The 22,874-nt window shown below is 42.9% G+C and overlaps 1 protein-coding gene across 1 annotated transcript in view; it reads right to left on the bottom strand.

The window, feature by feature from the left end:
* The window catches only part of LOC135505997 (solute carrier family 35 member F1-like), a 155,078-nt gene that overhangs the window by 63,815 nt on the left and 68,389 nt on the right, over positions 1–22,874 (bottom strand). The window contains exon 3 of the mRNA XM_064925317.1: positions 4,684–4,811. Within this exon, the coding sequence (XP_064781389.1) occupies positions 4,684–4,811 (128 nt within the window). The remainder of the gene's footprint in view (positions 1–4,683; positions 4,812–22,874) is intronic.

Raw genomic sequence — 22,874 nt, 5'->3', positions numbered from 1 at the left:
TTCCAGTGCATACTGGGGTATCAGCCGGTTCTAGCACCTTGGCATCAGAGCCAGACCGAAGCTCCTGCGGTGGACGAATGATTTAAGCGCTCGGAGGAGACCTGGGACGCCGCCCATGCGCACCTGCAACGGGCCGTGAGGCGGCAGAAGGCGAGCACCGACCGCCACCGCAGTGAGGCCCCGGTCTTCGCACCGGGGGACTGGATCTGGCTCTCTTTTTTATTTTTTTTACCCCTTTTTATCCCCAATTTGGTGGTGTCCAATCTTGTCTCATCGCTACAACTCCCGTACGGGCTCGGGAGAGACGAAGGTTGAAAGTCATGCTTCCTCCGATACACAACCCAACTTAGCCGCACTGCTTCTTAACACAGCGCATACAACCCAACTTAGCCGCACCAATGTGTCGGAGGAAACCTTGGTTAGCGCACACTGCGCCCAGCCTGCCACAGGAGTCGCTGGTGCGCGATGAGACAAGGACATCCCTACCGACCAAGCCCTCCTTAACCCGGACGACGCTAGGCCAATTGTGCGTCGCCCCATGGACCTCCCGGTCGCGGCCGGTTACAACAGAGCCTGGGCACGAACCCAGAGTCTCTGATGGCACAGATGGCGCTACAGTACAGTTCCCTTAACCACTGCGCCACCCGGGAGGCCTGGATCTGGCTCTTGACCCAAAACCTGCCCCTCCTACTGCCCTGCCAGAAGCTGGGTCCGAGGTTTGTGGGGCCATTTAAAGTCCTGAGAAGACTGAACGAGGTATATTACAGGTTACAGCTTCCCCCAGATTACCATATTAATCCCTGTGAGTAATTGTTTGTATGTAAATCGGTCCGTTATGTGGGCTAGCTTCATTGTATTATATTTGTATATTTTGAGTAAATTACGTTTATTTACTCATATCTGCTATCCTGCGCCTGACTCCACTACACAAGCTACACACAGACCACATTACAGCTACACATGACCTGTCTGCAACAAACTTGAAACATTGCATCAACTATTAACTTGGGCCCAGCCCAAAGCTTGCGCGAGCATTGTATAAAATATTCTGGCCATTAGAATTTCCAGCGCCAGTGAGCTCAGGACAGACACAGTTGTAGGCTATTTGCGCAAGAGATAAGAAACACACCGGAGCTGAGTACCAGCACCTCAAATGTTCTACTGCTTGAGCTCATGTACCTCTTATAGAATATTAGCTTAACAGTATTGTGGAGCTCCTGCACCTAAATATAAACAGTACCAGCACCCAAAATGAGTATATATTTCAGTCCAAGTCAAGCACTGATAAGAGTTTATGAGGTAGGCCTATTTTATGACGTTTCCACTGGATCAGAGCATGACATGTTTCCCTTTCACGCTGAGTGGTTATCGAAAGGGAGAGAGCTGGAAAGATTGTTATTCTGAATGGATGTAAAACCAGACTTTGCTTGCTGTTTGAGGTGAAGAAAATATGACTTTGAGAAGCTCCATAGGTCACTAGTGGTGGTGCATTAAGCCAATCAGAAATACTATCAGATCCCCAAATTAGCACATTTATATGCCTACATTTGTGCGCAGGCCAGGTAGCCTATAGGCCTACTTCTATGCATGTGTGTCCTTACTCAACATTGACAGGAGGCTCCAAACAATAGACCAAGACTAAATTGACACCTCGTAAATGGAATGAAATAAACCAAAACTTGTTTCTCACAAATGTAGCATTGGTTTTGCATTCTGCAACAACAACAAAAAAGTGTCCACTCACACAATGAGAATGGGAATACTTGAATAATAATATTGAATGCATTAAAATAAATGACCATAACCAAATTAACAACATTATAGATGAGAAATTATGGGAATTAACGGTAAATGTACTAATGGCGATGTATGTAATGGGGAATTGATCTACACTAACAAGCAAAGCAAACAATTCACACAATGAAGTTATGAAACAATGAATGTGCACATGATCAATCCCATATCTGCTTGGCCATGCAGCAGTTATGGTGATATGGGACCTCAGCAGAAGTCAATGCATTCATACTTATTGAGCTTCGCTGAGCAGTGCAGAGCTGTTTTCAAGGTAGTGAGTTTGTTTATATGCAGGAGCTACTGCCCCAATCTACCGTTAACTAATTATGCTAATGCAGAGCTATACAGAGCCCTCCGCATTGTTACAAAATTTGGGAGGCGCAAGAACATGCGGTACGGTGCTTGATTTGGCCTCTGCATGCCTCTGGAGGCTCTGCATTAGTGTCACACCATCCCTATGGAGCGTCCGATTACATTTTTTTCGGATCAAACATAAATGGGCTTTTAGTCTAGGCCTCCACAATGGACTAGTTCACTGAGATGGGCGCAAATATATATATATATATATATTTGTTACTGCACGACGACAACAATCAAGGTCGACCAACAGCCTTATGACCAAACAATTTGCCAGTCACCTAATTGGGGTCAGAACTAAATGAAAGCAGCAGCTCCCTGTCTGCCAGGGTCTAGGACTTTTCCACTGAAATAATCACTGCTGGCCCCATGTGGTCACCATCATATCTCTGCTGAAGATGCAGAATGAAGCGTGTTTATGAGGTCAGGAATTCCCATCCCTTATTGAAGGTTTAGACAGCTGTAGCCCTGACATTTCTCCTAATATCAATAGACAACTAAGGAACATCATCACACTTCCTATAACTTACTGTTGAGAGAGACTTCTCCACTTGCCTGGCTACGCAGACTCCTTGCTCTGGCCAAACGCCACACAAACAAACGTTAGTTTCTTCTCCACAATGAGTCTGGATCTGAGTACCGAATGTGAACACGGGGCAGTCTGATTGGTCCAGAAACCGATGGGTTGGGCCAGAGCCAGAACACATGTGGGTAAAGTGGCAGTTTAAAAATATGTCATTAGCTTTGATATTCTGATTGGTTAGAGACAATCCAATCACTGATGATTTTGTTTTGTACAACCCCCCTTCCCGCCCCTCTTCACCACAAATTACTTCAATGATGGCAGTCTCAGACTAAAGTATGTAGCAAACGACAGAGCAGTGGAAGAATTTAGTGCAACTGGTCAGGCCATTTTTTTCACTACAGGCCGTATCAAAACATCCATCAGATCTTGCATGCTGACTGCACATCTCAACAATTGTAGCCTGGTTGTCCTTCGAAACGGAACTCGGGGACTTTTTGGACTATGGTGATATAATCTCCACCTTCAACACCATGCCTAGGCATCTACACTTGTGCTGTAAAATGTGAAAGTTAAGTCTGGATACTGTTTATTTTCAAATTAGCATAATGTTTTCATGCCTGCCTTGGAAGGTCAGGCCTATGTGTTTGATTCAAAGTGAGCTACTGTATTCATACCCACCGTGATATTAGGCTATGTATGATGAGTTCATGTTTTCATGCCTGCCTTGGTAGGCCAGGTTTATGGTTGTCTATGGCTGTTGTACTCATACCCGCTGTGGTATTATGCATAATGATTTCATGTCTGAATGTCTATAGAGTAGCGTTTGCTTATTCAAAGTGAGCTATTAATTTCATACCCATAAGTTTCATAGCCGAACAGTTCATGATATAGGCCTAGTGTTTGTATTGTGTTGTGCGTGGCTGTTTTCACATGGCAAAAAGTGGGCACTTTTGGGCATTTGAGTACCATACGGGCAGGTAATGCTGAGCCCGCGAAAGTCTAATCAAATATTTCAGCACCAGACAGCTCCGCCCACCACTCTGTTCTCTGACTCCTGATATTCTCATTCACAATGAGAATGAGTCACATTCACAATGAGAATTATTCACATTCACAATGAGAATTATTCACATTCACAATGAGAATGATTCGCAGTCACAATGAGAATGAGTCACATTCACAATGAGAATTGGGCATTTTTTCATGTCTCATAAATTCTTCAGATTAGCCTCTTTATTTTGGTTCTCGATAGAAGAACTTTAGAGACAGGTTATGAGGTTCAGGCCAGAGGACCAGACTCAATCCGGTTGCGATCATCAGTTCCCCTGTACACGAAATAGCCTTGGCCTACAGAAATCAAGTGGCAAGACTAAAGCATAAAAAAGTTATACAAAAATAGTAATATTAGGGTAGGAATATGTTGAAACCATGGTGTATGGAATTTAATGTAGCCTAAGCCTTTTTTTGTAATCCATAAATGTCCTCTAGCAAAACACAATACAGAGATGAATCAGTAACGACTAGCTTATCTGGCCCAAAAGCCTAACATATCAGCCATAAGGGCTAAGCCTTTTATTTCATTCGGGATATCATGGTGGATGTATTTTGCATTGCCATGATTGTAGGTCTTTAAGAGTAGCCTACATCTGTTTTTCATAGAATTATTTTCCACAGGATGCCTATTCATTAACCAGGCAGGCCGTTTGGGAAATGTTTTCCATGCACCACGACTACGCCATTGATGTCTATGTATTTCTGCTAGAAAATGTTTGCCCAGTCACTTTTACTCAGGCCCAGCCACACAGCAATTTCTGCATACGCCTCTGGACTCAAAGGCCATTGCTGTCTTACCGTCTTATGGCTGACCAGTCAGGGGGATGTCTGGGGACCGGCAGAATAATATAGTAGACACACAAACACCTACACACACGTTTGTACCCACGCACCCATTGCGCACACACACACACACCTATGGGTTCAGATGTGATAGACGTAAACAGACTCACCTGTACGCTTGTTAGTGTGGTGTATTGGTAGGCTTTGATAACCAGGTAGTTAGCCTCAATGTCTATTAGTCCCAGAATCATGTACTTCCACCATCGCCTCTTCAGTATTGCCAGCAGATTCTCCTCACCTGTGAAGAGAATAAGAGCGACATGTTATAACAACGTCTGTTCCCACAGGGAATATAACTGTAAGCTCATGAGATATTGTGGGTGGATATACACTATATATTCCAAAAGTATGTGGACACCCCTTCAAATTAGTGGATTTGGCTATTTCAGGCACACCCGTTGCTGACAGGTGTATAAAATCGAGCACACAGCCATGCAATCTCCATAGACAAACATTGGCAGTAGAATGGCTTTACTGAAAAGCTAATTGACTCTCAACGTAGCACCGTCATAGGATGACTCCTTTCCAACAAGTTAGTTCGTCAAATAAGTAAGTGCTATTGTAAGTGCTATTATTGTAAAGTGGAAATTTCTAAGAGCAACAAAAATTGTCTGTCCTGATTTGCTAAACACTCACTACCAAGTTCAAAATTGCCTCTGGAAGCAAGTCAGCACAAAAACTGTTAGTCGGGAGCTTTATGAAATGGGTTTCCTTGGCCGAGCAGCCGCACACAAGCCTAAGATCACCATGTGCAATGCCAAGTGTCAGCTGGAGTGGTAATAAGATCGCCACCATTGAACTTTGAAGCAGTGGAAACACGTTCACTGGAGTGATGAATCACGCTTCACCATCTGGCAGTCCGACGAGTCTGAGTTTGGCGACTGCCAAGAGAACGCTACCTCATTGAACTATCGTATATAAGATTTCCCTTTCAGCTTCAGTGCATGGCTAACATTTCAAAATTAATTACAAGACAGATACAACAAAGGAAGCAATTAGCATGACAAAACAAACAGATAAACGAAAACCACCCTTGAGAGAAGTCAGCCTCTTTCCAAGGATCATGGGAGGGGAAAAAAACCTCCCCTGCAATCTCAATAGAACAATGCGGTTAACTAGTTATTTGTTTTCAGTTATTATAGCTAGCACTGTGTGCAGTAATCTCTTAGCACAACAAGCCCAACATGAGAGCATTCTAAAATGTCTGCTTTTTTTAATGATCATAATTGGCAAAAGAAAGCTCACTGGGATCAGAGTGTGGGTAGAGTGAGAGAAAAAGAGAGTCAGGCCGGAGAGGAGGAATAATTGGAGACAACAAAGAAGCGAGTTCAGACCTTCAGCACAACATTATTTACAGAGGAGCAGGTAGGAGGCATCCAAAAGCTAATTATTCATTCATGCTCAAAAACATCAAACAGGTCGTTGGGGTTATTACTACGGTAGCTACAGTATAGTCTTGTACACTGATACCGTTAGAGCACTGATAAATGTGCTGGAACTTTATGCGAAATCTAAGCTAATACTGTGCTTGAATAATTATATGAACTTGTAACAGATGCACTGAATTTAATTGTCAAATTACTATGCATTACTATGCAATCTTTCTAAGCACACAGAGATATGCCACCAGTTGTACAGATTCCTGGAGTTAAACATCTGTAGGGAAAAGGTTCAAAATGGCTTCCTTTCCTTGCCTGGCAGGATTGCAGAGTGCAGTGCTGTGATGGGGAGCTGTTTCCTTTCCCAGACTCTGGATGGTTCTGTGCTCTACTATAGGCCACTACAATCACCAGGTAACGGTCACACAGCACAAAAAACAGCCAGCCTGCCACTGTTCACGGAGAAATGTTGTTTCCTAAAAGTGCAGGTGTATTTACCTAGTTTTATGTCCATAGCTTAGCGTTCAGCTTCAAGAGCAGGTTATCTGTTAAACAAGGATGTCACTGTGTTCTTTCTCTATACATACGTCTAAGGACCAGGGAAGTCACCAGGATCTGGCTTTCGGGGGTTTAGTCCTACATGATTTTGGGTCATTCCCGAATCTTTTGTCCAGCTGCGATGGTGTAAAGTGGTTTGAGATAAAACTCCCAAAGTCATCCAACCGTTATAAATCAGGGGTGCAGTGCCACCTCCATGCTCCACCACTTCCAGAATGGTGCCATGTCTTAGAAGATCACGTTATGATTCATTAGTATTCTACATAACAAACCAAATATAATAGCATAGATAATTTTAGGCTACTGTCATACCAAAAACACCACATCATTTCTGATGAAAATTTAGGATGATTGTGCTGAAATGTTGTTGTTTTTTCTCATGTGGACAGACCTCAACAGCAGGTGACATAGGCTAAAATATGCTTTGATTATGCTTTGTCATTTAAGATGATCAAAATACATATTTCCATGAACCTGAAATTGGGATCAAATGGTTGGCATGCATGTAGCATGGACATTTCACCAGTAAAACGTGACTAATTATCAATCACAATTGACAGTGATGATGGCCTAATTTATAATAAGGTAGGCCCAATTTATAATAAAGGTAGGCCTAATTTATAACAAGGCAGGTCTAATTTGATGTTTTAGAATTTTAAACATAGAACATTTTCATTGAGACACTTATGTGTAAGCATAGGCAATCATGCAACTTGGATGATATAGGCCTATTGTATGTAAAGTGGCAAGAAGTATGTGAACCCTTTGGAAATACCTGGATTTCTGCATAAATCGGTCATAACATTTGATCTGATCTTCATCTGGGAATACATTTTTCCATCGATGATAGCAAGCTGTCCATGCCCCGAGGCAGCAAAGCAGTCCCAAACCATAATGCTCCATCCACCATACTTTACAGTTGGGATGAGGTTTTGATGATAGTGCGCTGTGCCTTTTTTTCTCCAAACATAGTGTTGTGTGTTCCTTCCAAACTACTCAACTGTAGTTTCATCTGTCCACCGAATATTTTTCCAGTAGCGCTGTGGAACATCCAGGTGCACTTTTGCCTACTACAGATGTGCTGCAATGGTTTTTTTGGACAGCAGTAGCTTCTTCTGTGGTGTCCTCCCATGAGCACCATTCTTGTTTAGTGTTTTATGTATTGTAGTCTCATCAACAGAGATATTAGCATGTTCCAGAGATTTCTGTAAATCTTTAGCTGACACTCTTGGATTCTTCTTAATTAACCTCATTGAGCATTCTGCGCTGTGCTCTTGCAGTCATCTTTGCAGGACGGCCACTCCTAGGGAGAGTAGCCACAGTGCTGAACTTTCTCCATTTATATACAATTTGTCTTACCTTGGACTGATGAAAATGAAGTCTTTTAGAGATACTTTTGTAACCCTTTCCAGCTTTATGCAGTCAACAATTCTTTAATCTTAGGTCTTCTGAGATCTTTTGTTCGAGATATGGTTCACATCAGGCAATGCTTCTTGTGAATATCAAACTTAAATTTTGTGAGTGTTTTTTTATAGGGCAAGGCAGCTCTAACCAACATCTCCAATCTCGTCTCATTGTTTGGACTCTAGGTTGGAGAAGTCATTAGACTAGGAGTTCACATACTTTTTCCAACCTACACTGTGAATATTCAAATCATGTATTCAATATAGACAAGAAAATTACAATAATTTGTGTTATTAGTTTAAGCACACTATGTTTGTCTATTGTTGTGACTTAGATGAAGATCAGATCAAATTTGATGACCAATTTATGCAGAAATCCAGGTAATTCCAAAAGGTTCAAACACTTTTTCTTGCCACTGTATATTCTAACCTATTGCCTTCAATAGGCTACATGTAGGTACCAACTTTCATTCAGAAATTATGATGTAATTATATAAAATGTGTGGTCAACTGATAATTCCAGCTCCCTTTTGATTGGGACAGAGTCATTGCTGCTTTGACAAAAGCATTGGAACCTCTCTTGATAAATCAATGTCAAATCTTTCTTTTTACTGAATCTCCGTTTGAATATTAGGTTACAATTATGCTGGGAAATGTTAGCTGTGTGCAGGTGAGTGCTCATGATCATTAGTCTAGCAATTGAAAGCAATGCACATCTTCTCTACACACACATTTGGCCTCGAGCCTACCTGATGAGCTTCCCTGGTGTTTGCATGAACCTTCCAATACTTACCTGATGCATTTCAGTCACTTAGCTTACTGATGCGAATACACATTTTTTCACTTTTTCCATAGGCTATTCAAGTAATTTGACATATTCTCTTATTGGTTAAAAAGGTCATAAGGCCTACATCGTTTCAACAACAATATAGCTGAAACCACTAGCCTATTGGCTTCATTCATTTATTGAATTTATTATCTTGTAATTGTAGGCTAGGCTACTTGCAGATAGATTATTTTAAAATGTTATTTTAACATTATACCCTCTCTGTGTGTTAGTTCAGCCTGGGCGTGACATTATACCCTCTCTGTGTGTTAGTTCAGCCTGGGTGTGACATTATACCCTCTCTGTGTGTTAGTTCAGCCTGGGTGTGACATTATACCCTCTCTGTGTGTTAGTTCAGCCTGGGCGTGACATTATACCCTCTCTGTGTGTTAGTTCAGCCTGGGACATTATACCCTCTCTGTGTGTTAGTTCGTGACATTATACCCTCTCTGTGTGTTAGTTCAGCCTGGGCGTGACATTATACCCTCTCTGTGTGTTAGTTCAGCCTGGGCGTGACATTATACCCTCTCTGTGTGTTAGTTCAGCCTGGGTGTGACAGCCTTATACCCTCTCTGTGTGTTAGTTCAGCCTGGGTGTTATACCCTCTCTGTGTGTTACGTTATACCCTCTCTGTGTGTTAGTTCAGCCTGGGTGTGACATTATACCCTCTCTGTGTGTTAGTTCAGCCTGGGTGTGACATTATACCCTCTCTGTGTGTTAGTTCAGCCTGGGCGTGACATTATACCCTCTCTGTGTGTTAGTTCAGCCTGGGTGTGACATTATACCCTCTCTGTGTGTTAGTTCAGCCTGGGCGTGACATTATACCCTCTCTGTGTGTTAGTTCAGCCTGGGTGTGTGTGTGTGAATCACCACTAGGCCATATATTAATCTTAGAGGTGTGGGGGTACAGCGGCGGGGTGTCACATTCAGATTGTTTATTATCTTGGCCGACACGTCTGTTTGACTTTCACGGGATTGTCTCACATACTGAGTGACTGTGTGTTGCAACTGAGGTAGTTCTGGTGAAATGGGAATCCTCAAGGGCACTGTGTGTGTCCCAGCCTTCTTCCTCCATTTACCTTCTGATCTGTGTCTGTTAGACTAGAGAAAACAAACATCACATCAGACACAATGCAAACAGAAGGCCAGGTGATTGGAAGCCAATGATCTGTGTGACTTTGATGGGCTCTCTCCCTCCTATGGCTCTGTGCGTAAGCAATGAGAGTTTATTTGCACACCTCGGGCAAAGAGCAGCGCCTTCATTAAGTGGGACTTCCAGTGTTTGAAATGACAGCATGGGCGGCCCAATCTCTCCTCCGTTTTGAGACACTAATCACACTAACACTAAGCAGAAAGACACCTCTCTAATCTTGGATGATGTCGAAGTGTTTGAGTTTGCAAGGCGAGATTCGTTCGTTTTCTTCAACACTTGAGCTAGTACTAGAAGTTCCTTCTATTCTAAGTACCCTTGGCAGATGCAGGGGGGAGGGGCCTGAATGAAACATTAACGTCCAATGGTCTCGTTATTCCTCATCCAATTATAGGACTGGCAGTACTTTAAGTGGTAGAGTAAGTTAAATGCAGAGCACTGCAGGATCTATTCCTATAGTAGCATTATTCATTGTTTTTACATGGCCAATCAGTGTGTGCGTACCCAGAGAAGCTCCAGGGGACCTGAGCTAGCTAGCTTCATTTGCACTCCGTCACTACCCAGACAGGCTAATGTTCTCTTATTCTGGCCTTGTTAAAAGCTGCTGACTGCTACATATCCTGCCTCATATACTCATCTCCTCTGCATCTCTAATCAGGTCTGGAGATGTTTTCTGATTTCCCCGGATACATTTAAATTGCTTTTCGGTGTCTGAAATGGGGAAAGGGGGATACCTAGTCAGTTGTACAACTGAATGCATTCAACCCAACTCCTCTAAATCAGAGAGGTGTGGAGGTTAACTGCCTCGCTCAGGGGCAGGACGACATATTTTTTACCTTGTCATCCCTAATCAATACCACTTGATCCAGACTTAATGGAATCATTGATTTCATTGGTGTAGGGCTTTCTTCATTGGCCTAAATCTAAATCAAGACGACTATTTTCGTTATAACCTCATAGCTCTCAAAACTCTCTCAATATAGCCACGTGTGTGGTTAGATAGGCGAAATTAGGCTAGTTGCTCTCTGCCTCCCCTACTTCCTCCCTCAACCCTAGTACAGACATGCCTTATTACATTATTGATTATGTGCCTATTGGGACAGAAGCACAATCCAATGCATGTACATCAGCGGTAAGAATTCTGTTGTGACCATAGCTGTAGCTCAGTGAGTCTCCTCTGCTGTCAATAGGCTGGGATGAGCAGAGCCTCCCTCCCTTCTAAAAAACAATAAAAGAGCTCTCAGAGGCAATCACCAACGGGGAGGACAAAGGTATTGACCTGACCAAGTACCTGCAGGCTCCTGAAGGAAAATACCACAGGAGATATTGAAGAGCACTGACTCGAGACAACTTCACCAAACTGTCACCAAAACACACACGCACACAGCACCAGTCAAACGTTTGCACACACCTACTCATTCAAGGGTTTATCATACCCAAGAAGACTTGAGGATGTAATAGCTGCCAAAGGTTATTCAACAAAGTACTGAGTAAAGGGTCTGAATACTTTTATAAATGTGATATTTCATACATTTTTTTTGTAAATTAGCAACATTTCTAAAATCCTGTTTTTGCTTTGTCATTATCGTGTGCAGATCGTTTTTTCCCCTCATCAATTTTAGAATAAGACTGTAACGTAACAAAATGTGTGAATACAACTAAAAGCACTATTGTACAATGCCTGATAAAGTGACTGACAAAAACCAAAGTCAGAGTCGACAGTCAAGGACATTCGGGGGAGATAAGGAGATGTTGATGAAGGCTATTTGTCCAATTGATTGCTTGAATATTCCATAGAGAAATAAAGTTAAAACCTTGATGAAGAGGTAGGCTGTGGGTATTGCCACATTGTAATAGAAGGGAATTAAGTCATTGCAGGTGTATTGCATCATTCAGCCTGCAAAGTCCGTTTTTTTCCCTTCGAACACTTTATTATGGTACACACAGAGTGAATAATGCTGTGTTAAGGCTATTTCTGAAGAGAGCTAACATCTCTACCCTAGCAGCCATGTCATTAATGTCCCTCTATGTCTGTGAAAATGTGGCAACTGGATAGCTGTTAGAGAATAGCCTACCCCACAGATAACACGTACTATCACCTGGTCGGTCACCAAACAGTATGCAGTATATTAGTGAATCCATTACGACCTTGACATTTCATCTCTGTCTGTTTCTATAGAAGAGACCATTAGTGGAGGCTTTCCCAGCTTTTTAGCCTTCATGGTAAATACATATATTTCAATTAAAAATGTACGCATTGAATTTCACTTAGAGGTGATTAATTAGGTAAAGGTCCACATGAATTTAAAAAATGAATACAAAAAAATGAATATTCTTGGTTTCCATCATGAATATATCTGTGAACTATTAACAGAGAAGAGGATTATGCTTATGGTTCCCTGACTGCTTATTTTCTGGGCACAAGTTCAACCAGTTCAGCACAGATGGACGAGACAGGGCAAACAAATAGAAATAATGTTTCTGCACATTTCTTCCCCCACCCCAACCCAGTCCTCAGGTTCTCCGCTCTGCAACGGTTTTGAGAGTTTCAGTGATTCTAACCATTATGGCTGTTCAGTCATTTCTTTTGGACAGGCTCCACCTGGCAAAGCCTGTCTCGCTCTCTCTGCTCTGACAGATTGGTACAGACGAATGCTGGCAGCCATTCCCACTAATCTGTGAATCCTGAAAGACAATGGCTTAACCTGCTGGGCCATATGCTTGGGAGACATTATTGTGTTAGAGAAGAGAGAGAGAGAGCCTTCCAGGCATGTTGGTCCCCATGGTGGCAGATGGGAGATTCTGACACAAGGTGGTATTTGCTGTGCTGGGTCTCTGTGTAAACATAGGAGAAATTGGCGTGCTTAGCTCACATGTTTGTAGTGACAAAAGGACTTCGGGTGCCAGGTTCAAAAAGCATATACTTGAAGAAAGGAAAACACTCACCCACTGAAATATTATTTATGTTAAGGTATTTTTTTGCCTCAGAGGTCAAAAACAGACAATAGGCATTCACCCATATTTATAGATGATGTCACATTGCAGTACTGCAGCTTTCTTTCTTCACAATGATTCTTTACATACATTATTTACAGACATTTTCTACTATTTTCCACAAGAGCTTCAAAATAAAAATGACAATAAACAAAGAAAGGCACCTTGTTGCTCACAGGAAGCAACGTAACAGAAGTTCTTCATTCAGGACTCGAGGGCTCTCTGTAAGACATGGATTTAAAATCTCCCTCTGTAACAGCAATTTATCACCTACTATCGAACATGCTGACCACACCGCTCGCGTCCTGTGCATTGCAAAATAAATGTACACATACAGTTGAAGTCGGAAGTTTACATACACCTCTCTGCCTTAGGTCAGTTAGGATCAGTTAGGATCACCACTTTATTTTAAGAATGTGAAATGTCAGAATAATAGTTGAGAGAATGATTTATTTCAGCATTTATTTATTTCATCACATTCCCAGTGGGTCAGACGTTTACATACACTCAATTAGTATTTGGTAGCATTGCCTTTAAATTGTTAACTTGGGTCAAATGTTTCGGGTAGCCTTCCACAAGCTTCCCACAAGTTGGGTGAATTGGTGAATTTTGTAGGCCTCCTTGCTCCCACACACTTTTTCAGTTCTACCCACACATTTTCTATAGGATTGAGGTCAGGGCTTTGTGATGGCCACTCCAATACCTTGACTTTGTTGTCCTTAAGCCATTATGCCACAACTTTGGAAGTCTGCTTGGGGCCATTGTCCATTTGGAAGACCCATTTGCAACAAGCTTTAACCTCCTGACTGATGTCTTGAGATGTTGCTTCAATACATCCACATAAATTTCCTACCTCATGATGCAATCTATTTTGTGAAGTTCACCAGTCCCTCCTGCAGCAAAGCACCCCCACAACATGATGCTGCCACCCCCGATGTTTCACAGTTGGGATGGTGTTCTTCGGCTTGCTAGCCTCCCCCTTTTTCCTCCAGCCATAACGATGGTCATTATGACCAAACAGTTCTATTTTTGTTTCATCAGACCAGAGTACATTTCTCCAAAAAGTACGATCTTTGTCCCCATGTGCAGTTGCAAACCGTAGTCTGTCTTTTTTAATGGCGGTTTTGAAGCAGTGGCTTCTTCCTTGTTGATCGGCCTTTCAGGTTATGTCAATATAGGACTCGTTTTAATGTGGATATAGATACTTTTGTACCTGTTTCCTCCAGCATCTTCACAAGGTCCTTTGCTGTTGTTCTGGGATTGATTTTGCACTTTTCGCACCTAAGTACGTTCATCTTTAGGAGACATGCATGGTCCCATAGTGTTTATACTTGTGTACTATTGTTTGTACAGATGAACGTGGTCCTTCAAGCATTTGGAAATTGCTCCCAAGGATGAACAGACTTGTGGAGGTCTACAATTTATTTTCTGAGGTCTTGGCTGATTATTTTAGATTTTCCCATGATGTCGAGCAAAGAGGCACTGAGTTTAAAGGTAGGCCTTGAAATACATCAACAGGTATACCTCCAATTGACTCAAATGATGTCAATTAGCCTATCAGAAGCTTCTACCTGACATCATTTTCTGCAATTTTACAAGCTGTTTAAAGGCACAGTCACCTTAATGTATGTAAACTTCTGACCCACTGGAATTGTGATACAGTGAATTATAAGTGAAATAATCTGCCTGACAATTGTTGGAAAAATGACTTGCGTCATGCACAAAGTAGATGTCCTAACCGACTTACCAAATCTATAGTTTGTTAACAAGAAATTTGTGGAGGAGTTGAAAAACTAGTTTTAATGACTTCGACCTAAGTGTATGTAAACTTCCGACGTCAACTGTACATGTTATTCAATCATTGCACCCACACTGCTCACGCATGTCAACAAGCGTCTGCGTAGCCAGGCACTAAAATAGAACATGGTTCTATTTGTGATGTTCAACTAGCTGCAAGTCCTGCCACTCCCATCTCCTCATTGGTTTTTAGTAGCAAATACCCACGTGTGTGATTGAAAGATGAACTGAGGTCGACACTCCAATCCAGTTGGTTGTGGTAGCCTCCCGGGTGGCCATCAGAGACTCTGGGTTCGCGCCCAGGCTCTGTCGTAACCGGCCGCGACCGGGAGGTCCGTGGGGCGACGCACAATTGGCCTAGCGTCGTCCGGGTTAGGGAGGGCTTGGTCGGTAGGGATGTCCTCGTCTCATCGCGCATCAGTGACTCCTGTGGCAGGACGGGTGCAGTGCGCGCTAACCAAGGTTGCCAGGTACATGGTGTTTCCTCCGGCACATTGGTGCGGCTGGCTTCCGGGTTGGATGTGCGCTGTGTTAAGAAGCAGTGCGGCTGGTTGGGTTGTGTATCGGAGGATGCATGACTTTCAACCTTCATCTATCCCGAGCCCGTACGGGAGTTGTAGCGATGAGACAAGATACTAGCTACTACAACAATTGGATACCATGAAATTGGGGAGAAAAAGGGGTAAATTTTTGAAAATTAAATTTAAAAAACAATTGGTTGTGGTAATGCACCTTAAAGTTGGTTGCCAACCTCCATATAAAGTCAGAAGAAGAAGAAGCCCGAAGGAGGAGAGATTACTAGAAAAAACCTCTGTTTACAATTTTACCTGTGGAATAATTGTCGGATTAGAGGACCTTGTGCATTTCAGGTAAAATAACAAACCAATGTTTATATACCATGACAAATTAGCTAGTAACAGCAAGCTAACTTGATAAATTGCCATAAATGTTTAATGCACTTCGACCTGTCGCCAAATTAATATAATTGGTACAGTGTTTGTTTTGATATTTCAACCTGCGTGTGCTGATCACATCTGGTGTGGGTGGACAAAATCAACTTGTGCGCGGTCTGGTCAGCATGTAATACCTGTTAGGTGGCTGTACAACTTCTATGCCCTGGAACCTCAGTTGGCACACATTATGTGTCTGGACACAGGGGACTTATCATCACCAGTTCTGATGTTGCTCTGTAATTAAAACTTTGAATTCTCTCTCAGACTTTCCAACATAATAATTGCCACCTGGACACTTAAGCAAAATAAACAACACATTTAATTTGACAAGAAAGGTCTTTGTGTAAGTCACATTAGCACCCATGGAGTCAGTGGAGGGATGGTTTCAGTCCTTCAGATATTAGATAATTCGCCCGCTAGCTGCTAGCCGTAGCCTGCTAGCTGTCTAGAGCATATTGGACTTTTAGCTGAATAGATCCATCGGCCAATTTCTTGGGCCACTATACCTATTTTGCCAATTGGACTTGGACCCCTCTGCCACTAGGAACCCTACTAATCCATCACGACTGGTCAATCGAGGTCTCCGCACGCGGAGGTTAAAAACAGTCTTTCCTCCGTCGAGACGTCCCTCTAAGGCCCTTCTGCTAGCTTTCTGAATCGCCGTGTCTCCAGCCAGCCCAACCACTCACTGGACCCCTATGATCACCCGGCTCCGCATGCCTCTCCCTAATGTCAATATGCCTTGTCCATTACTGTTCTGGTGAGTGATTATTGTCTTATTTCACTGTAGAGCCTCTAGCCCTGCTCAATATGCCTTAACCAACCATTTAGTTACACCTCCCACATATGCAGTGACATCACCTGGTTTAAACGTCTCTAGAAACAATATCTCTCTCATCATTACTCAATACCTAGGTTTACCATACCTTTGTCTGTACATTATGCATTGAATCTATTATATCGCTCTGAAAAACCTGCTCCATTTACTCTCTGTTCCGAACGTACTAGACGACCAGTTCTGATAGCCTTTAGCCTTACCCTTATCCTACTCCTCCTCTGGTGATGTAGAGGTTAACTTGCCCAAGCCTCCCCATTTCTCCCTCACCCAAATCCGTAAAGCTGATGTTCTGAAAGAGCTGCAAAATCGGGACCCCTACAATTCAGCGGGGCTAGACAATCTGGACCCTCTCTTTCTAAAATTATCAGCTGAAATTGTTGCAACCCCTATTACTAGCCTGTTCAACCTCTCTTTTGTATCGTCTGTGATTCCCAAAGATGGGAAAGCTGCCGCGGTCATCCCCCTCTTCAAAGGGGGAGACACTCTAGACCGAAACTGCTACAGACCTATATCTATCCTACCCTGCCATTCTAAGGTCTTCAAAAGCCAAGTTAACAAATAGATTACTGACCGTTTCGATTCCAACCGTACCTTCTCCGCTATGCAATCTGGTTTCAGAGCTGGTCATGGATGCACCTCAGCCATGCTCAAGGTCCTAAATGATATCCTAACCGCCATCGATAAGAGACATTACTGTGCAGCTGTATTCATCGACCTGGCCAAGGCTTTCGACTCTGTCAATCACCACATTCTTATCGGCAGACTCAGTTTCTCAACAGTGTTGGTTCCAACAGCCTTGGTTTCTCTAATGATTGCCTCGCCTGGTTCACCAACTACTTCTCAGACAGAGTTCAGTGTGTCAAATCGGAGGGCCTGTTGTCCGAACCTCTGGCAGTCTCTATGGGGGTGCCACAGGGTTCAATTCTCGGGCTGACTCTCTTCTCTGTATACATCAATGATGTCGCTCTCGCTGCTGATGATTCTCTGATCCACCTCTACGCAGACGACATCATTCTGTATACCTCTGGCCCTTCTTTGGACACGGTGTTAACTAACCTCCAGACGAGCTTCAATGCCATACTACAACTCTCCTTCCGTGGCCTCCAACTGCTCTTCAATGTAAGTAAAGCTAAATGCATGCTCTTCAACTGATCGCTGCCCGTACCTGCCCATCCAGCATCACTACTCTGGACGGTTCTGACTTAGAATATGTAGACAACTACAAATATCTAGGTGTCTGACTAGACTGTAAACTCTCCTTCCACACTCACATTAAGCATCTCCAATCCAGAATTAAATCTAGAATCGGCTTCCTATTTCGCAACAAAGCATCCTTCACTCATGCTGCCAAACACACTCTCATAAAACTGACAATCCTACCGATCCTCGACTTCGACAATGTCATTTACAAAATAGCCTCCAACACTCTACTCAACAAATTGGATGCAGTCTATCACAGTGCCATCCGTTTTGTCACCGAAGCCACATATACTACCCACCACTGCGACCTGTACGCTCTCATGGGCTGGCCCTCGCTTCATACTCGTCGTCAAACCCACTGGCTCCAGGTCATCTACAAGTCTCTGCTAGGTAAAGCCCTGCCTTATCTCAGCTCACTGGTCACCATCGCAGCACCCACCCATAGCACGTGCTCCAGCAGGTATATCTCACTGGTCACCCCCAAAGCCCATTCCTCCTTTGGCCGCCTCTCCTTCCAGTTCTCTGCTGCCAATGACTGGAACGAACTGCAAAAATCACTGGAGCTGGAGACCCATATCTCCCTCATTAGCTTTAAGCACCAGCTTTCAAAGCAGCTCAAAGATCACTGCACCTGTACATAGCCCATCTGTAAATAGCCAATCCAACTACCTCATCCCCATACTGTATTTATTTATTTATCGTGCTCTGTTGCACCCCAGAATCTCTACTTGCACATTCATCTTCTGCACATCTACCATTCCTGTGTTTAATTGCTATATTGTAATTACTTTGTGATAGGTGAGAATTGTCTGTTAATTGAATTATTAGAATATTCCCGCCCTGAAACATATAATTGTATGGAATTGATTAGAATGTATAAAATCATAATCAATGTGTAGTCCTAGTCAGAATTAGGGTAAAGACAATGTGTCTTTATGGTATTATAAACACAGACTGTCTGAGCTTGTTGCCGACCAGACTAGAGATTGGGAGAGAACAAGGAGTACGTGTCAAGAACAAGGTCACAAAGCTCTGCCTGCTGGGTAGCAGGACATGTGTCAAACATGTCTGTTTGTGTGTGTGTGCGTATGGCTGTGTGGGCGTGAGAAGTCAGTATAAAATGAATTGTTTTGTTTTCTTGACTTTAGAACATTCTCTGAATAAATGGTACTAACCTTTTGTATAAGCTGAGTCTTTGACTAATTATTATTATACCCATGGTCTTACAAACCTCGGGAATTGGTCAGAGCTATTGATTGATTGTTATTATCATTGGGATTGGAAATTCTCTTATCACTTTGCCACCATGGCCTATTTATTGCCTTGCTTCCCTTATCCTACCTCATTTGCACTCACTGTATATAGACTTTTTCTACTGTATTATTGACTGTATGTCTGTTTATTCCATGTGTAACTCTGTGTTGTTGTATGTGTCAAATTGCTTTGCTTTATCTTGACCAGGTCGCAGTTGCAAATGAGAACTTGTTCTCAACTAGCCTACCTGGTTAAATAAAGGTGAAATAATTTATTTAAAAAAATCTAATTTAAAATTTGGTTACTTACTGTGCTCACCAAGACCTGTTCTGTTTTCATCTACAGTGAGCACAAAACATCTCTCTGCAACAATAAAATCTCATTGTAAAATCAATTTGACATTGGATGACATTTAAAGAAAAACTTCTGCTCTAGATCGTCATCAGTTACTCGAGTTAATAAAATGCTAAACGCATTCTTTGGCACATTAGAGCTAGCTCTGTCTGTGTGTATTTAATATCCTTCCCAATCAGTGGGGTTCAGTTCTGGGTAATTGCTGTAAAATGAAGAGGCAGCCACCACTGATGGTGCAGCCTGAGAAAAAACCTGCTATCAACCATCAGCATTAACTCAATGTAATTAATAACCAGCTCAGCGTATTAATATGAATAATCACCTCGCCTCACTTCCTGTGATAAGTGATGCACTTGAGAGTGGGGTGGAGGAGAGAGAGAGGGAAGCCTTGGGGGAGTGGGGTGGAGGAGAGCGAGTGGGAAGCCTTGGGGGAGAGGGTGGAGGAGAGAGAGAGGGAAGCCTTGGGGGAGTGCCAGCTCGGCCTTCCTGCTGACCCCAATTTAGCTAGGCCACAGCGTAAATCGAATTTGAGTGGGGACGAGGGGGCCAGGAAGCCTCATTGGGAGCAGGGATGAAGGACAGTGAAAAGCTACCTAGCTGCCGGCGGAGAGGAGCTGAGCAACAATTCATTTCACAAGTCAGGAATAATAGAGTAGAGGCGCTGCTGCTGCTTACCCTTACACTTACAGTAGGAGGTGGTCAGAGCCAAAGGTTAGGAGGAAACCTGTGGACTAGTGGATGGGATGGTGGGTTGTAAAAGCACTATGAGGTCAAAGCTGTTGCAGTTTAAGCACTGTTGGTTAGGCTATGCGTTTGTTGTCGATGTTTTGTTTTTCAGCGCAGCTCAGAATAAACTGGTGGCTTGATCAAAAATCAGTGTTGGTTATGAGAGGGTTATTCATTTATTCATATTACTGATCTGTTACTCTAATAACTTTAGTTACAAGTGAGTGAGACAACAGAACTGTTGGGCTGTTGGCTGCAGAGCCGGGGTAGGCAGCTGCTCCTGTTGTAGTCTCCCTTCCAGTAAAGCACTCAACCATCACTATTCATTCTGTGCATGGTCATGCTTACCGCTGCTCCCTATTACAGCCAGACTCTGTCTATGGCCTTACACAACAAAGAACGGGAGCAATTTGGCAGAGGTGCCTCTTGGAAAAGTAGCCACACTATCTAACAGTGAGCAACTTGCTCGGAAATAATATGTTTTTTATATTTATAATTACGTATATTATAACTACTGACAATGTCACACCCTGATCTGTTTCACTTGTCCTTTTCTCCACCCCCCTCCAGGTGTCCCCCATCTTCCCCACTTATCCTCTGGGTATTTATACCTGTGTTTTCTGTCTGTCTGTGCCAGTTCGTCTTGTTTGTTCAAGTCAACCAGCGTTTTTATCTCAGCTCCTGTTTTTCCACAGTCTCTCATTTTCTCATCCTCCTGGTTTTGACTCTTGCCTGTTCTATCTTGTAGAATAATAGTGAAGACATCAAAACTATGAAACAACACATATGGAATCATGTATTAACCAAAAAAACTGTTCAAAATATATTTTAGATTCTTCAAAGTAGCCATCCTTTGCCTTGATGACAGCTTTGCACACTCTTGGCATGCGCGAGCAGTGTGGGAGCAGTGTGGGTGCGCGAGCGGTGCAGTCAGCCTGTTATAGGAACGCGCTCACCGGCCAAGAACACGCACTGTCGTGGATGCAAGGTCCGATCACTTCTGAAACCAATGTAATGAAACAGGCAGGGAGCAGGTCTCGAACCCTCGACCTTCTAGCCTGAAGTCCAGCGCACTATCGACTGTGCCGCAAAAGCATGCTCCAGCTGCACAGTCGATAGCATGCTGGACTTCGGGCTAGAAGGTCGAGGGTGTCTGTTGTTACAATAACACACATACATTAATTATTAATTTCGGTTGCCTATCCTGACAAAGTATTTGACTCTGAACTTGCAAACTTCCGACCGGATTACATAATGAACCGAAGCGTCCGTTGCTATGCTGGTTGCTTGGCTCTATTTTACCGGGTAGCAGCTGCAAAGGAAAGAGGACGCGGGCAGTTCTAGTACTATTTAACTAATGAACGCTCGCTCAGTCTGAGCAAAATTATTACCATAGAATTACTCTCCAAGGACTGTGTTTTTGACAGTGACTACCTGCTGCTTCAGAGGACCGAAAAGACTGGAAAAATAACACTCTTTACCATATATAAGTAAATATTGTTAAATAGGAATAAATCATTTAAGTATTTTTAGATTGAAGCTGTTAGCTACTTACTGCCTAGTCAGCTAACTAGCTAGCCAACCAGACAGTTTAATTTAGGTAACGTTAGCTAGCTAACTAGTTACTGTAACTGTTATTGTAGCTTTCTGTTTGTATTGTAATGAAACAGGAAGGGAGCAGGTCTCGAAACATTGACCTTCTAGCCCGAAGTCCAGCACGCTATCAACTGTGCCGCAAAAGCATGCTTGAGCATAGTCAATATCCGCGCTTATAAACCCAGGGTTGTTACACTACTCCCTCCTTTCAAAGAGCGCGTTCAAAGAGCGCGTCTTTGTTACACTACTCCCTCCGTGTAAGACTCAACGTCTTACACGGAACCCAAACCGGCTGCCAGCGTGTGCCATCTTGCATACATTTATTTTGTCCCCCTACACCAAACGCGATTACGACACGCAGGTTAAAATGTCATAACAAACTCTGAACCAATTACATTCATTTGGGGACAGGTCGAAAAGCATTAAAAGGCAAGTTAGCTAGTTAGCTTGCACTTGTTAGCTAATTTGTCATATTTAGCTAGCTTGCTGTTGCTCGTTAATTTGTCCTGGGATATAAACATTAAGTTGTTATTTTACCTGAAACATACAAGGTCCTCTACTCCGACAATTAATCCACACATAAAACGGTCAACCGAATCGTTTCTAGTCATCTCTCCTCCTTCCAGGCTTTTTCTTCTTTGAACTTATGTGGTGATTGGCATCTAAACTTTCATAGTATTACCACGAAGAACGGCAACACAGTTCGTCTTTCAATCACCCACGTGGGTATAACCAATGATGAGATGGTACGTGGGTACCTGCTTCTATAAACTAATGAGGAGATGGGAGAGGCAGGACTTGCAGCTCGATCTACGTCAGAAATATAAAGGACTTTTATTTTAGTCCTTGGCAACGCAGACGCTCGTTGACACGCGCGAGCAGTGTGGGTGCAATAATTGAATAACATAGATTTCTACATTTATTTTGCAATGCTCGCGCACTTTCCAACCAGGCGAAGCACTATGAAAGCACCACTGATCTCAACAAGAGGTGCAACATTCAGAGAAATTCACAATTCAGGGTAACGTTAAGCAGTTAACTTCTATTAGATATCTGGACGGATATAACTTTGTACAACCATTTTTCATCTAGCTAGTTGGTAATCTACAGTACATGTTGCTAGTTATACATATAGTTCAGTGGAGGCTGCTGAGGGGAGGATGGCTCATAATGTATGGAATGGTATCATACACGTGGTTTCCATGTGGTGGATACCATTCAATTGACTCCATTCCAGCCATCCCCTCAGCAGCCTCCACTGATGTAGTTGTAT

Source organism: Oncorhynchus masou, chromosome 19 (genome assembly GCF_036934945.1).
Source record: "Oncorhynchus masou masou isolate Uvic2021 chromosome 19, UVic_Omas_1.1, whole genome shotgun sequence".
NCBI lineage: Eukaryota > Metazoa > Chordata > Actinopteri > Salmoniformes > Salmonidae > Oncorhynchus > Oncorhynchus masou.
This window is presented reverse-complemented; position numbering and strand designations above follow the sequence as displayed.